At 35.2% G+C, this 18,291-nt stretch overlaps 1 protein-coding gene across 1 annotated transcript; it reads right to left on the bottom strand.

Moving 5' to 3' along the window:
* Positions 1-1,652: 1,652 nt before the first annotated feature.
* On the bottom strand, positions 1,653-16,674 carry LOC129220611 (recombining binding protein suppressor of hairless-like). Its single transcript, XM_054855041.1, has 8 exons — positions 16,580-16,674; positions 15,033-15,056; positions 12,806-13,190; positions 11,576-12,016; positions 9,257-9,412; positions 7,666-7,769; positions 3,529-3,610; positions 1,653-1,829 (listed from the first exon to the last, which is right to left on the bottom strand). The coding sequence occupies exons 1-8, from the start codon at positions 16,669-16,671 to the stop codon at positions 1,653-1,655; spliced, it is 1,461 nt and encodes a 486-aa protein (XP_054711016.1). The 5' UTR covers positions 16,672-16,674.
* Positions 16,675-18,291: the final 1,617 nt, after the last annotated feature.

Raw genomic sequence — 18,291 nt, 5'->3', positions numbered from 1 at the left:
TTTACATTATATTATTGATTAATTCCTCAAATTTTCTTAAAAGCCTAAAAAGACAAATAGGGCCCGATTAAGATATCAGGGGGCCCCTGTGTAGTCAACCCTTACAATTTCAGAAAGTGGTGAAAACAGTTTTAGCTTTTGGTTAAATAAAAATAGCCATTTGGGGGCCCCTGAAAAGTGGAGGCCCTAGGCCACGGCCTAGCTGGCCTATTCAGTAATCAGGCCCTGGTGGTAAGATTGTAGACAGTCATTTTAAAGAATAAAGAATAATCTTCAATATAGCATAGTTCATAAAATGTTTATGTACACAATGAAAAAATTGACATAAATGATAAAAAATGACAATTTTGATTTGTTTCGGCAAGACAGGTAATCCCAAAAATCCAGACCCTCATATCTGAAACGAGGATGAAACCTACTAAAACAATCACTGAAGTCGGGCTGGAACAAGATTTGGCGAAAACTGAAATGTCTGAAGAGACCAGCCCAGCACAGCTTACAGTATTGATCACATTCAAACATAAATAGAACTTTTCAAATGCATCTTGCACTCTGAAGACTTATGATTGGATGATGACTGAAGTTTGTAGAAGTATGTACATTTTCAAGAAGGTCTTGGAGGCATGAGTTTTATGATAAGATGACAAAATGGAACATGGATATATTTAAAGTGGTGACTGTAAAGCACAAACTCTAGAACCTATGAGGAAATGAAGATTTAAAATTTTTCAGACACATGCTCCATAATGCCACATTCGCCAACATGCAGAAACCCAGAATTATATCCTACACCAGATACTATAATGTAGATATTTCATACAGGTGGTAATATTTATGTAGCAGTCAATTTACACAGTAGATACCCAACATAACACAGGGATTGGGAACCATATCATGCACCTATGATCTAACATCAGTTCAGTAAATTGAAACTTGCTTTTGTATCATATGCCATTTTAATGACTGTAATACAACTTGATGTTGAACTAGACGTTAACTTTTACTAAAATTAGATTAGATATTTCTGGACAAAAAATAATTCAAACACTTTTAAAAAAATGCGCACCAAAAAAAAAACTAGTCATAACCTGAAAAGGATATAAATAGCATCAAATCTCCCAGAATATAAACAACTTGGAATTTAGTAGATATTCTATAAAATATGAGACATGGATAGGACAAAATTGAGGTCTCAAAAAAAAAAAAAAAAAAAAAAAAACTGGATATTTAAATACTTGCTCAGATTTTATAAAAGATATTACTGCGATATACCCAAGGCCCATTTGGAGGGGTCGCAAATTTTCCATTGCTGTTTTGGGTGAATCGATTGCATGCTGGCGAAAAACAGAAGGATTGAGCACATGACTGCATTGTACCGAAAAAGCATGTCACTTATGCGGCGAGTCGGATGAAGGTCTCATACAGTCGTTCTTTGCAGAATATGTAAAAACGGGGAACGGCTCCAGAACTCGGAACAGTAGAGGGTGGAAGAGAGTCTGGAGCACTTTGTGACAGGAGAGACGACTCGAAAGTTGCGGATCACACAGGCGAGTCTCGCAGCCCGATAGGGGAACGAAACTCAAAGACGATCATGAGAGTGTAGACCGTCGACTAGAAGGCAAATGTCTCGGATGAAACGAACGGGCCTCACTCTACCCCAGGGGATGTTCTGGACCAGAGTAGAGGGGTATTTGCTGCTCCCTGGCATGTGGCCTCAGTACCTGTTCCACCTGGGGGCAGTGGGTGCGAGGACCAGGCTCGGGAGTGTAGGTGAAGGTTAGGCCCGTTGAGTAGATGATGCCGTCGTTTCGCACCAACGACACAGGGACCTGAAATGCAGGGAGTTCTTCTTTATATGGACTTACATGAAGGACAGAGTGTTTATGTAGTATGATCCAAAAGTGCGGGGACAAGTTGTATAAAACCTTACCCCGGATAGTTCACATCACCAAAGCAGGTCCTCCCTCAAAATAGTCACCTTGAGCAACTAAACACTTCTACCAACATTTAACTTCCAAAGCACTCCTGAAAGCCATTTTTTGCAACCTCCTGTAAAGTCTTCTGTGATGCAGCTTTAACTGCTTGTGGGGAAGAAGGAGACTTCCATGTTGAGGATGGATGCTTCAATTGGATGTCAAACCACGTTTTGTCGGATTTAGCCCCGCGTGCCTTTTACTTATCGCCAGCAGTTAAAAAACATTTGCAGAGACTTTCTTTTGTCAGATGAAGTAAAACTGCATGTGGGAAGCCTCACAGGAGGTTGTGAAAAATGGCTTACAGGAGTGCTTCCAAAAGTTATACAATGTTGGCAGAAGTGCGTAGTTGCTTGAGGTGACTATTTTGATGATGGATGTGCTTCAGTGATGTGAACTATTCAGAATCTTGCCATACGAAGAAAATTCACGAAAAACCTTACATCAGGTTTTCACCCAATTCTTATTTTATTTCAATCCTTATCTCAAAATGTTTTTCACAAGGTTGATTCACTTTTCCCCCACGAGTGCATCCTTCCGTAGTTCTAAGAATATTTAGACGATTTTTAACTTAGGGCAGCCAGAATTTACCTACTGGGGGTGGGTGATGTGGATTTGGTCATTATAGTCTTATTAGTATAGGTAATATGTGGTAAAACCAAAGGTTCTGCAAGTTTGACCTTCAAAACCATGAACTGTTCATTCACCTGAAACAGTTCATTCTTCATGAACTGTTTTTTCTTTCAGAGACGACTTTTTCAGCTTGCGATGGTAGCACCACCTGCATGCATTTAGCTAATATTGTACCAATGAGGAGAAAAACTTGAGGTGATAAGAATCAAAATAATAAAAGAATTATGCATAAATCTCAAATAGGTTGTTCAAATAAATTTAATTCATCAAAGTAAAACTTTATAAATGCCCTGTACAGTGCACATGAATGTAACAGCTTGTAATTAAACTTTGAGAACTCTAAATTTAAAAGAAATTCTTAGTTCACCCATACTAATTTACTTTAAATTGTGCAGGACACATTACCTAATACATATAAATATTGTCACAGCAATTTATAAAACCTCTACAGGAGGAGGGGGGACAATCAAATGACATTACACACATTCACAAAATTTCTGCACAGAAAAAAAACAAAACTTTAATTGCTAAAAGCATACATTTGTATTACCTACCATGATTCTGCATCAATAAAGTGAAAATTAGTTTTCACTGTATACTACGTAGAAAGAATACTAGCAGATAATCATTCATAGTTTTAGAAATACAGTAGATCCTTATGTTATGCGAATTTGATTGTAGAAGGTTTAAGATGTGACGTTTTAATTAATGCAGATGAGCTTTGATCTTACCTGGATAGGGTCTTACTGCCATAATTCACTAAATCCTTAGTTCACATGATGGCTAGCATATAAACAAGACTACTGAGTCACTATGACAGCAAACAGAAGATTTTACAGGCAGTTTTGCGATCAATTAAAACAAAAATGACCCTGCATCCATCTCATTTGCATACAAAAAAAGGTATACATTGCAAACTCACCTGAGTTGGTTGCCTCACCCACTGCCAGCCTTCTCTGAATGCAGAAATATCAGGAACGACACACAGCATACTTTCCTGACACCTAATAACAATCCAGTCAAATATTTTGGTAACTGTTCTAGAATTTTAAAACTACACAAAATTAATAGAACATTAATTTCAATGTAACCATATGAAAATCAGCACAACATTTTTTTAAAAAAAATAATTTATTTTATTTTAAATTTCTCACGTGATTCAAAGTTATCATAAATGGTAAGGTGATTCTGAATCAGTAAATAATTTGATTTAAGTGGTTTCGTAATTATTAGTTCTTAGATAACTATACTTCAGGAGTCTTTCTTCAGTTTCATAGCAACAGAGACAATAAAACTCTCAAAATAGAAGTGGGGAAGTTAAAAATAGAGAAGAGGATAAACGTTGCTCTGAATGACTGTACACTAAAGGAAGATTCAAATTCCAATCATATAACTGCTATGTCAATAGTGCAGTCTCAAACAACGATTTGATAATGACAACCAGCATTGCAATATAAAAGACACCAAAAGATGTTAGACTTTCATTATCTCGGAACTTCCCCCCTCCCCCAAAGAAGAATTGTATTAAAATATTAATTAGTAAGATCAATTAATTAAAAAAGTTGTACTTAAATAAGGCATAAAAAAGCAATTTGTATAAAAAATCTGAAAGTACACATAAAATGCAAACTAATGCCAAAAAAATGCTTGTAATCTGATTTTGCATTAAAACTATAAGCTATTCAGATACATACATACATACATATATATATATATATATATATATATATATATATTAGGGTGGTTCTTATTTTTGAAGTTGTAGATATTTTATACGATGCCCCCTCAATTTGTTTCATTATACAAATAAATGATCCATGCAAAATTTTAAGTCAATCCATGAATATTAACACGTGCCCCTAGGGACCCCTTTTTTGAGTTTTAAAGAAAAAATTGCAGATTTTCTCATTTTTAAGTAAAAATATTCCTAGGTTTCCTTTTTAAAGTAATTTTGAACCTCAATAGATGTTGCTACTTCCAGACCAACCATTCTCTCACTTTCATTCTGTAAAGTTTTACATATTACATAGGGTACATGTACACTAATGGCCTTGGGACAGGCATACCGCTATTCGCGCTCGTTTCAAACCAAGCGGCAGGGGAACATTTCTTTCCACCAAGATGGACACAAGGGATTCAAAAGGCCATTAATGAATGGCCTAGGTCATTAATGAATGATTTTTGACAACAATAAATTGCCTCCTCCAGGCTTTGGGGTGTTGATTTAGAAAATTTTCTGTGTATGTAATAGGTGTGGCAAATAGGGTCACTAGGTTTCCATGCTATAAATATAAGTTATGACAATTATATTTTAATTCGCTGTTCTTTAGTTATATACTTAAATGTTAATGCTTTCTTATAATTTAAATTTTGAAAAATCCTCGATTACCCTACCATAAAAATAAACTCTATTTTCCATATATAAAATATAAATTTTAAAAAAAAAATTCCAGATCGGAATAATGTAAAAATCTATACTTTAAACTGCCTTCTATTTTAGTACATAATCCTTTATTATCATCAAATTCCTCTTGCAATTCACAAGATTTAGAAACCGAAATGGGTATCTATCCTAACCTGTTGAACCTTTTTGCTATATCTGGTCTACCACAACGCTAAAAAGCTTGACAACTATTGAGATCTGCTCGCATTTCATCAATGTTAGACAAATGTCATATTTATTAGAGACAAAAATGCTGTTCATGTATTAACAGCCTATGTAGATGCAGTAAATTTAAGTCGAAATAACCTTATGATCAATCGTACATCCCTTAAAAGAGCAAGAGGAAATCTTCGAGAGGTAAAATCAGATTTCATGAATTTAAATTTAGATTTTTTAGTTATTCCCTGGGATACAAAGCTACATTCAGATGTAAGTGGAAAAAAACGCCGATAGGCTTAAAATGTTCCTTCCAATGTTGAACAGCTACTCAGAATGTCTGAAATATTTCTTCAGTTGTATATTATATCTTAGATGATTGCTCTTTATTGCTAACTGTTAGAGCTGTAGTGTTTTATACAGCGGCTTACAACACCGGCCGTATAAATTGTGCATGTAATTTTTTAGAGCAAAAGCCGAACGATGATATATTGCATTTGTATTGCTATCATCATGCACTTGAAATGGTACTGCAGAGTGTCTTTAAAGAAGTTCTTGCCTTTCTTAGTTCTAGATTCGATATTCCATTATTTAAGCGCTTCAAAATTCAAAAATTACACATACCACTTAAATTCTAAAAGAAGAATTTGATGACCTATTATTGTTCATAGAAAGTGGAATTAAGAAATATTACAGAGAATTCTCATAACGTGTAATTATATTTCTTGGTGAAGTCCTCCCTCCTACAGGGATATGGTTTCGGCAACCTGGAGCTTATCCCTGACCCAGAGGGGTGGCAAAAAGAATTTCTTGTTTGAAAATTTATATATTTAGGAAGCAATTTAAATTGACACTACATGCAGAGATTGCTCGTAAATGCTGTTTTACAGTTAAATGTTGTATGAAGATATAGTTTTTTGCAGCAACCCATTCTAGACCTTTTAAATTATAAAGTCTAGTGTCTAAAAAACCTGCAGCGTACAAAATGTTGACAAACAGGCAGCAGAAGCAGTGATTGAAAAATTCATAAATCACTTATGGTACTTAGGGGATGAACTAGTAGCTTTGTCCGTATCGGATGAAAGAATTAACTTTGAAGGTAGGAAAAGACTTCTTCAAAAAAAATGCTTGCTGAATAGGAAGACGTATCCGATGACTGTATAAAAAATTTCAAATAACAGTAGATGATTTGGAAGACTTTCTTAGTAAAGATCTTCCTCTTTATCAATCAAATACAAGTCAATAAAACTGTTTGATAAGTTACAAACACCAAAAGATGTTTTCCTATTTGATCCTGATTCAAGGCAAAATGAAGGAATCTATTTAAAGGGAAGAGATATCGTTAAAATGCTGAAAGTTGTGAATGATACAAATTAAAGAGGAGCACAATTAATCGAAGAATTTCACAGTCAATTTACCAAATATGAGTCACAAAAGCAATTTAGGATTTCACAGAAACTCTAAGACTCTAGGAAAAAAAATGCACACGATTGAGATACATTGAGAAAAGCGTACGATTAAGGTAAAGTTTCTAAAGCAATATTTCATTCTTATTCAATGTAAAATCTTTAGACGATATGAAGTAATTAAAAAGATTAATTTTAGTGCTACCTCGCTGTAAAAATCTTTTGCAAACATAGGAGAAACGATGTACGGGGTCTGAAGTAAAAACTCGAAGATTTGTGGGAAAATTATCAAAAGTGTTAAAGTTCAACGTCCTAGGGGCACGTGTTATTATTGACCGATCGAGTTCAAAATTTTGCACCGATTACTTTTTATTATAGTGTCCCTAAACTAGGGGGCGTCACTTGTTGAATTCCGAAAAAAAAAATTTCCCATATAAATAAGGACCACCCTAATATATATATATATATATATATATATATATATATATATATATATATATATATATATATAACAGAACTATGCAGATCATTCTAAAGCTACATGTTTGTGAAAATAGTTTTGTTGCAACAAATTCCTGATTTTCCACCATCACTCTGTAAAGTAAGCTATAGCTCACTGAAGACTTTTTTCAAAAAAAAAAAAAGGCAGAAGTTAAGATGGATGAAATTCAGAAACAAATTTTTAAATAATTAAAAGTCTGGAATTCAAACAAAAGTATATTAAAACTCATCCCTGTATATAAAAATAAAGTTTTGTTCAAGTTCACACACACACATACATAAATTACAAGTCCATTGGATGAATCATTACCTCAATGACCGTGGTCATATTAAGTTTTTGGTCACAGTATGCTCTTTTTATTGTCTTGCAACAAGCGCAATAAAACGACCAGATATTGATCTAAATTTTGAAAACTCTAATTAAAAGGCCCAAATACTAGTTTGAAGTACAAAAAAAAAAAGATTTCAGATGTAGAATCAAACGAACAGAATCACCTTGTTAGGGAGGAAAAAGAACAACAAGGTGACAGTAAAGGTGTTCTATTTTTCTCACCTGTACATCGTCTCTGCTTCAACTTCACCAAACCAAACTTTAAGGCTTGGAGTAAAATTTTCTCCTGTTAACTCCAACATGGCAACATCTCCACCACCATTTAACTGTCAAGAAAAAAAAAATGTAATTTAAGGGCATCACCAACAGTTTAAATTATAATTTAAATAATGTTATTTCAGTCCTAAAAGTTTCAAAGAGCTGCACCATCTTTTCAGTTTAGTTAGAACTAATTTGCCACTTTTATAAACATACAGAACTTGTCTCACCAATAACATAGTTTGATTGTCTTAAAAAAAAAAATCAAATAAGCTACCAATATCTTTTCCTTTTCAGGGATTTAACTTTAGATAAAAACTTACAGCAAAGAAAATAAAATTGAGGAAAAAAAGACCACGGGACTTTGATTGCAGTGATCTATTTACTTTCAGAGCTCAATATCGTGAAAGTTAATGCATTATCTGTTGGCTGAAAAAATAGTTTTATGGGGAGGGAATTTTTTTTTATTTGGAGCATCTTTTACCTTTATTCATTTTATTACAGTTTTCTTAAAAACGTTTTCCGAACTTTAGTTGGACAGAAAATATGAATTTTCCAAGTTCAATCAGGGCAAAATGAGCAAATAGACCACTATTACAAAATTTCAGCAGATCAGTTTTTATCTTTAAAAGTAAAAACTTTACTAAGCATTAAAACTACTAATTAAGTTATTATTAAAATTTTTGCTATTATTTATTACCCACAATATTTAAACAACTATGACATGAACTTTTGTACTTATTACCTATAAATAAAATATAATCAAAAATTATGGTTAATGTAAAACAATACTGAACAAATTTTATCATCATTATTATTTTGAGTCGAAAAACTTTATTTAATGCAGATTGGTGAAAATCTGAAGACAGGTTTAAGTTTTTTACAGACCAATGATTGAGAATTCATGATTTACACTAATGAAGTTATTTCTATAATTCAAAACTACCGTGCTTTCCTGTACATTATACGAGATGGTGTATAATCTGCAGCCCCCAAAATCGGCCTGAAGAAAAAAAATTTGTATAATCTGCTGATAATACAATATCTAAAAAGAAGTTTTGATTTAATAAACAATTTTAGCAACTTAATTAAAAATAAGAAGTAATGATGCTTAAAGTATAATCAAAATTAATTCAAAAAATGACATTCACGATTTTAAGAAGAAATGATATCTTCTTAAAATAGTGACTATAGTATGCTTTTTTCTTAAAGACAAAGAATCAAGACAAAAGAGCAGCCTAGTGCAAATGGAGACTGCTTCTTCCTTGACTGGAGGGTTTTATATTTTATGCAGCCTGAAGTGTGCAAAAGGAAAATGCGAGCCATGTAAAATAAACAACCTGAAGCAATAAATCAGTCCCAATTGGTGAATATTGCTGTAAATTGAGGTTCAACATGTTGGCATTGAAAAAGAAAAAGCATAGATAATCTGTGGCAGTGTATTATCACCACCTTATTAATTTTAAATTTTTATAAGATAATCTACAGATAATATGGTATAAAGCTTCTATTTAGTGATGGATAAAAGAAATGCAACTGAAGCGTCAAAACTCACGTGTAGACTGTGCACCAATGGGACTGGCGTCACAGTGGATCGAACAGGGCCCATCCCTTCGCAGAATGTGTACTCTGCTTTGTCTGTGCTAATGATAGTCCAAGAAGCTCCATCATTAATCATTTCTTTGTTCGGTTCCTTGGGACATGGAGTTGCCTGCAAAACAAAACAGAAATATCAGTACTAAGCAATGACTTCGATCCCACTGAACTGAAACTAAAATGGTTTCATATGTGGTGGTAGGCTTTATGACTTTGTTACTCTAACTATTATGAATTAATGCAACAAATTCAACTCACTTTGATGAAATCAAAAAAAAGAGACAAAATAAAGTATAATTTAATTGTTAGCTATTTTTATGTTCTTTTAACTTTTTGGAGCTTTACTTTCATTCTGAACAACTACTTTCTTCTTTTATTCTTCTGCTTGTTTCAATTGTTTCATCAAAACTGCACCAGTATTGCAAAAAGGTGTAGATTTAAGAGTGAATGAAAATAATAACCAGAAACTTAATTGTTAGTTGTGAGATTTAGAAAAAAATCAGCTCATTATGTTTAGTTAACATGAGTCTTGTCTTATAGCTACAGAAAAGCATAGAAAAAGAAGCTAATGTCAGTAACCATCTGTAAATATACAAACAAAAAAATGTAGTTTGTTCACTAACTTTAGGATATAAAATGATTTTCAGTGATAAATTTTTCGATTCTTTTTCTCTGTTCCAATACAGAGCAACACTAAGTGATGTTTTAAATGGAATAATCTGATTTCATGGTGAATCTTATGTTCCCTGAAGTACTTTTATTCACTTTCCTGTAATAGAAATCTGTCTTCAGATAGCAGATGAAATTACAGTAAAACCTCATCAATCCGGACTAATAGGGAATCAAATTGTCCCAATTAACAAAAATATGAATTAAACAAAATAACATATTAAAATTTAAGGCCTCTAACATACAGGGTAGTGAGTTGAACTTTTCAAAAAGTTGCCTTTCAACTAGTTGACTGGCATTTTTTACTGTGTTCACACGAAGGCAACTTAGTTGAACCAACTTTTCTTCAAATAAGTCAAATTTATTCGAGCAGCTGCTTTACAACGATGTTAAAACTGAACTGAGTTGACTGAACTAGTTAACTGCTGGATGAGAATGATAGTGGCAAACGTGCCTGGTGTGCATGATGAGTAAATTGTCGTGTGAAGGGTGCAAAACGATTGATTCCTTCACTTTTCTACCTGGTTACACATCTGGATCAAGTTCAGCTGTCGGGAATTGGCCCTTGACTCCACCTTATTTCAGAAGCATTTGTTTTCATGAAGGGGAGATACACATAGTAAAATTAACGATCAGAATTCATAATGTGGTATTGGTTCTACAGCTTGAAATGTCACCTTGTAAATTAGCCAAACAGGTACAACATTTCAGTTTTGTACATTCAAGGCAGACATCTCATTGCACAGGTCATATTCCAAGCAAGTAGGTGGGTCTTGGTTTTACTTCTTTCAGAAGCCGCTGTTCAGGGACAACAACCCTTCCTGTAGCTAGTTTAAAATCAAAATTGGAGAGAAAAGGGTTGCAATAAAGAATGCAAAACACGTCAATTTTACTTTTTCTCCAACTCAATACAATTATTGCAACAACTTAAACATTTCAAGTCTAAATAGTCATGCAACGAAAATATACTATAGTTGAGGAAAGCCTAACCTGCCAGCATCGCAATGCTGTGATTAAGATCTGTGTAGCCTTCACAATGCTGCCAGGTTAGGTTTTCCCCATCTATAGGATTATATATATATTTTCAATATCCCCAAAATAAAGCTAAACTCAAAAATATAGCATGCATCCTTTCTTCTTTCTCTACCTATTTTAGGGAATGGACTCGTTTTCTCAAAGGATTGATAAGAGTCGACTGTTCGCGGTCGGACTATAACCGTCCGTTCCAAAGTTGATTCAACCAACGCGTCCGTAATACAAAATGTCTATCACATTTGCTTCTAAAAGTGATCCTTTGCCGGTACTCTAACAACGTTACCTGGCGGCAATACATGGATGGTGTTGCCATTACGATGGATCCAAACAATTCAAATCAAATTGTTAATTGGTCAATTTCAAAAATTAAATTTAGAAGTTAACCAATTGTGTTCTCAGCTATTAATTTCTAATTCTGTCGACCATCGGCAGATGGTAGTCACGAGAGTACCGAAGTTGCTCTTACTTGGATCCTTTCGCTCTATGCTAAAAGCGAGAAAGCGATATTAGGCGTTGATTCAAGTGAGTTGCCTCTTGCAAAAGAGGCATAAACGTTTCATGCGAGAATATTCACCTGGAACTGTATGATCCTCTCCTGCGAGAGGCAGAGGTACATCCTCTCGGTGTCCTTCATGTAAAAGGCGCACTTGTGCAGCTGGGAGACGGGGTCGTCCGCGTCTAGCAGCGACGTTTGCTTGTCCACCTTGCGGATCACCAGCCTCGGCAGGGCCATGCCCGTCACCGAGCACACCAGCTTCACAGTGGACCCGTAATGCACATACCCCTCCCGCACCCCGAACTCCTCGGACTCGCTCTCGGCGTCGTCCAGCAGGTGGATGGTGAAGGCCCCCCACTGGGAGGAGGAGGCGTGGAAGGAGCCCCCCTCCACGTGCAGGTAGCGGGTGCTCACCGTCTGGGAGCGCAGGCGGTTGAACAGCGCCACCCGGGACCCAGAGGCGATGCACAGGTCCGCGTTCTTAATGGACTGTTTCTTCTTCGAGGGCTTGGAGATCACCTGGAACGGGAAAAGAAAAACTTTTGAGCGAACAACGGAGCAAATGTATTTTCTATTCAAAATTGACAAAACGAGGTTCAACAACTAGAAGTACCAACGGACCAGCTAAAAGCTTCGTAGTATGGGAAATCCCCACAGCCTTCTCCAGAATTTGAGATTCAATTAAAATGTTGAGATAAAGGAATATTCAAGTTATGGGGCTTCAAGTTATCTAGAGTCGACCGTATTAGCATGTGGTGTATGGATATGTACATCACACTTAGTGATGCGAGACCATGTACCCGGCAACAGGCCTAAAGAAGTCGGCACAGACAAAGCTGCTACTGCAGATCAAAACCTTCCACAGGCACATCATGAACATGCATTGCTCACTCTAACACATCCGAACACTATTTACACACCACAAATGGTGCCATATACAGCAGCTACAGGACCTATCCTACATCATAAGCACATCACTCTATCTGAAATAGCTTCTCCTGCATTGCTTCCATGCTGAATAAATCAGGGACTGGAGGGAACTGCTGGTGCAACTCAAATCCAAGCCAATAACATGTCCGTTTTATACTGAACCCCCCCTCCCCCCCAAAAAAAGTAAACTTCATCAAGGTCATATCCCAACTAGCCAGAACTGCACTGCACATAGTGCAATTTTAATAGTTGAACGTAACCCATATCAAATCTTTCTTTTACATAAACATAAAACCATTTGACTAAAAAGAGCATAGAAGCAGCATAGGATAATTCAAAGCTAGGCCTACATTCCTAATAAGGAATGCTGGGTCGTACCTTGATCCGCTTGCTGTGGAAGACGCCGATGTCCTCCCCACTGCCATAGAACATCTTGACGGAGAGCATGAAGTGCTTCCTCTTGTCCGAGTCCGATATGTAGAGCGTCTTGGCGGCGCAGTAGGACTTGCCCCCGAAGTCCAGCTGTTGCATCTCCTGGTCCGAGTTGCCGATGCCGATGAAGGCGCACAGCTGCTCTCCCCCCTCCCCCTGCTCCCTGGTCAGCTGCTCCCTCTTCCGCCGCCACCCATCCCCCAACAGGTAGATGCAGGGCGGCGGGCAGAAGAATCGCTTCTCGTTGCCATAGGATTTCTGCGCTACCTTTGCGTGCAGGATCACCAGAACCATGTCTCCTCGTTCTCGCAGGTACTTCTTCATACCTTCCCTAGGTGAGAGAAAAAGGGGATGTGAGGAGTAGTTTCAAGCACTCTACAACAGGGCTTCAAATAAACGACCAATTTTTGGCGGCCCGTGGGACCAGTAAAGTTTTATTCCAGTTTTCCGCTCAAACGATTTAAACATCATTATTTTTTGAAGCACTTTAGAAAACGTCTCTACCTTAATTAGAGGATGTTATGCAAAAATGAGTTAACGCACAAAAATTCAAAAAATGAGATATTCACATAGATCGGTAGATAAACCGACATACTACAGGTTGCACAGAAGATTTAAGCCAAATTCTGTATTACTATGCCATCTAGATTTTAGATTCCAACTCCAAAAATACCTAAAACATTGTATCGTGTAATATTAGCCACATTTTTCTGAATTTCCCTCATGTTTGGGCCAAATTTCATTTTCTTTCTTTATCAACCTAAATGAAAGCATGCTTTGGTAAGCCAAAAGTCGAAGATAACCTGCTTCGGCACGTGATACATGGATTTTGCCTTTTATTATTATTCAAAATATAATATATCGATCAATTCAATAAACACATTACATTCATACTAAAAATAACTTTGTATTTTAGCTCAATAAGCTTTGTATTGTACACTAAGGAGAAATAAAAAGAAATATCACAAATCGAAAGCAGATGCTAAGAGATTGACAGCAAAACACTGATATTCCACTTGACAAGTGGCATGGACGAAATACAAAAAAGCTTTAAATTAAGTTCAACAAATAATATCAAATTTAACAATTTATAACATTTTAAATTTCAAAAAAAAAAAAGGAGAGAGAGCGAGAAATTTTTGGAATCCCCCCCCCCCCCTACTGAATGGATAAAACAAAATTTGCCACCCTACTCTGCCTACTGGGAAATTGGACCCTGAACCTGAATTGTCTGCTCCAGATCTTGACCGTAGCATGAAAGAGGCCATTTTCATTAATTGAAAATGCAGGTGATTCTGATGAGACAATGTAGGTCTGCTTCCTTAAATTAAGTAATTTTGGAGATAAATCCCTGTTTTGGTAACAATATGAAAGATGCAAATAATATTTGCTTACTTGGAAAAAAAGAGAAAATTTATCTGTTTTGAATGATTATATCGAGGAAGAGAATGTAGTCTTAAGCTAAAAACGAAGGAGTTTCGGAGGAGTTAACACAAAAATGCAGGAGTTTGAAGGGCCCTTCAAAAAAATTTCCTTATTGAAGGAATATTGGAGTAGTTTTAAAGGAGGATACAGACCCTGCTGAAAAGAAAAAGAGGTGAAATGACCATTTAAAACAATCAAGATTCATACGTATTTTCTCCAGTATCTCTCTATTGTATATAAGTGAGGACCGTAGTTTCCATATGAAGTATTTTGTTTGCTACATAGCTATTTAGATTAACAGATTTTTATAGCATCTTAACACAACTACAGAGTATTATAATACTTTAATAAAATATCTAAAAAATTTTGCTTTAAAATAAAAACTATTTGAAATACCCAGAAAATGAAACATTATTGCTGAAAAAACACAAAAAATCCAGATGAGTATGTAAAAACTCAGGTATGGGATTACTGCTTCGAATACTCTTAATTACTGTTAGTAAATAAAAGTACACATTTTGTCCTTAATGTGGAAGTGTTCTATGGAATGCTCTATTTTTGGTTGCTACATTGCTGTGGTAGCAGTTAATTTAATGTACATGCGGTTTGGCCAGGAATTCTGCTTAGATATCAATCATCATTTCATTTTAAATCAAATTCAAATCAGCACTTAAAAAATAATAATAATAATAATTTAAGACAAAACGAACATGCACAAAAATAATTCAGAAAATGAATAGCGGCTTACCTTGTAAGTCTCTGGTCTTTCCTCCTAAAAGGAAAAATATATTTTTGTATTATTTCTTTCAACACAAGAGAGAGAGAGAGACAATCAATACAAACCCAATCATAACACACACAATCAACCTTCCCCTTGTGTACCTCCTTTCCCACTCCCTTTCACGATGTGGAAGGCAACACCTGGAAGCTTAAAATTCTTTCCCATACAGATTTAGGGAGAACTGGTTCATGTAAGCAACAGAGCAGAAATTATTGGGAGCCCGTTTTCCCAAGGCTACAATGGTACCACGGGAAGGAATTTCCAGTTAATGGTAATTGCAAATAGCTTATTTCCAATAGCTGATTTTCGGTGCTCCAGACTTTATTTAACTGATGTAGAAGTAAGAAATAATTGCCTTTGTGCTAAAATGTAAAAATATAAACACTAAAAAAAGGGCGAAATTTGAAAAAAAAAAAAAAAAAAAAAAAAAAAACAAGTACATAATTGAGGATTATAAAAAACTCTTTTCAGTGCAAAATGATGTGAACATAAAACATATGTAAAGACATTTGACATCTGTTTGCAAGGACCCAGTTTGTTGTAACCATGAAACACATGTCAGCAATATTTAGCAAGTTTATGCTTTTATAATGTTATTTTGTTGAGTAGAAATAAAGATCAAGACTTCACTAGCATCATTAAATTCCTGCCCCATAAATTTATAGACATTTAACTAGCTTGAGAAACTTAGTAAAAGAATAACCCACGGGAGAGCGCCTCAAAAATTTTGTTATTTCTTGCTATATATGAGAAGAGTTGGCATTAATTTGATCGCACGGTACTATTTTAGCACAATTATTTTTGATCATATGTAAGCATATATAATTTATAGATTTATGGGAAACACGATAGTTTCATTCATCTAATAAAATGTTTGTTCAATATTTTAATTAAAAAACTTTCGCAAGCACCGATATCATTAGAAAAAGGAGCTGGCAGAAGTTGTAAAAACATTAGGGATATGGGTACACTTTAGGGGGTTACTGGGTTGTACATTTCAAGGTTAACCAAAGTAACTTTATAAAGTCACAAACACTTACCCATATATTAGCAAGTTTTTTATAGCTAACTTGGCATTATATCATAGAGTCAGAAACAAACTTGGTGCTAGAATAATCTCACTAATTATTGCTAAACTGACATTGGATTTGGCATCTCATTTTTCTTGTCAGCACCAAATAGTTGTTGAGAAAAAACTTGGTACTGTACTGCCAAGTGGTCACCAATTAATGTTTTTTTTTTTTGCCACCCCCCCCCCCCCCCCCGCCCTCCAATGATAAAAAGTACCAAGGATATGCCTCTATCTGCTCCCTAAGTTAGCGAAACTGCTGCAATCTACCTACTTTTCAGAACTTACAAAATAATTGGACATATTGGCTTATTTATCCCATTACGGTCTACCTTTACACAGAGCAGCTTTTTTTAAAACATTCTAATATTCATAAATAATAACCATTTAAACCACATTAATGAACCTTTGCATAAATTTAAATTAAAAAAAATATATAACTTACTTATTTCTGTGCCTATCAGAATCAATCGGGGGAGAAGAAGACGGTAGAACCGGGCTCGGAGGATTCTGTGAAAGCCCAATGGGCAAGCTCATGGCCCCATGTGCAGGCAGGTGATGCTGAGAAGGCTGTTCACCATTCACTGAATTAAGAAAAGCATTATTGCTACTTGAAACCGATAAACATGAAACACACATAAATATAGAACTCTCTAAAATATTGTAATAAAGAGCAAATACAGTAAAGTTCAAAATTCTAACAATAAATATAATGGTCTGTTTCATAATTAAGCTTCAAGAGTAAAATGTCTTTTTAAAATGTGTGCATAACGAATGAATAGCTACTAAAATATTCATTTTCTAATATCCATCCATATGAGTCTTCATACTAGAATAATGATTACTCCTTTCCATTTATTTTTATTTTTGGAAGCAAAAGAATGTTTTTGTGCGTTTTGTTGTTGGAATTATAGTAAAAAGCCAGGTGAACATATCATGTTTCAAACAGCAATTAGCATTGCTGAAAAAACTATGGGTGAACCTGTCAAGCAACACTTTTAAAGAAATAAAGATTTTTGATTGGATGAACATATTGTCTTAACTTTTCCTATGCCAACATATGTTTCTGAGAAAATTTACACAACTATTTTCATTCAGATCTATCGGACAGGGTTATTTGAACTGCATATGAGACCAATATGAACCAGTAACAGCGAAAGAATGAAAAAGGTAATATTTAATTGTTCACTGATGCATCAAACAAAATTAATTCAAGTGTAATGAGACATTGTCTGCCCATACTAAAGAAATGGAAGTACTTAACACCAAATAAAATATTTAAAATTTACGACTCCGACATACCCATCATTACACCCTTAATATATAAAAATCTGTGCGGACGTTTGTCACCATAAGGCTTTTAAACGGCTGGACCGATTTTGATCAAATTTTTTGCGTGTAATTAGGTTGTGGCAAGCATGGTTTTGAAGCGCGATGGATCGAATCGGAAACTATTTTGTTAAATTATTAATTTAAACATTGGATGGTTATATCTCCCAAATGATTAATATTTAATTTAACCTATTGTTGAGCGAGAACTGAAATAAATATTTGACCTATTGCCAAAGGACAATAAGAAAGCCAGCTCTGGTTTTCGTAATGAAATTTCCTACTGTGATAATGAGAAAGAGTGAATCCTTAATTTCTTGAAAGCAACGATTTTAGGTCTAGTGATATATTTTAAAATAAAGTACTGGAAGAAATCAGGTTTCTTTCACTAGGTTCACGCAAAACGCATTTTTCGCCGTTGTTAAACCATGTGACTGGATCGGTGCTTTAGTATTCCCTAACAAAACGATCGGAAAGTACCGTACATAACAACATTTGTTTTTCGGTTCATATTCATCTGAGTTTTGGCACCAATGGCAAGAATACTTTAAGGAATATCAAACTAATCAGTACATTATTAAAGGAAAAGATGGTGGAATTTGAAGACGAAACAAATTTTATTTTCGTCCAGATAAATTACAATGGGATAGTTCTGTACACACAAGATCAGTGCAGTGGAAGACCTTTATCTTTGGTGGAAAGAACAAATTTGGTAAATATATGAAGTTTTCGTTCAAAAGACGGGACCGCTAATCGGTCGGAGTTCGCTTCGCTGACTGATCGGCTGGATTACAGGAACGTGGTAGCTTGCCGACATTGGCCATAATA

This window comes from Uloborus diversus, chromosome 4, assembly GCF_026930045.1.
Source record: "Uloborus diversus isolate 005 chromosome 4, Udiv.v.3.1, whole genome shotgun sequence".
NCBI lineage: Eukaryota > Metazoa > Arthropoda > Arachnida > Araneae > Uloboridae > Uloborus > Uloborus diversus.
Note: the sequence above shows the minus strand (reverse complement) of the source record. Positions and strands in the feature narration are given on the sequence as shown.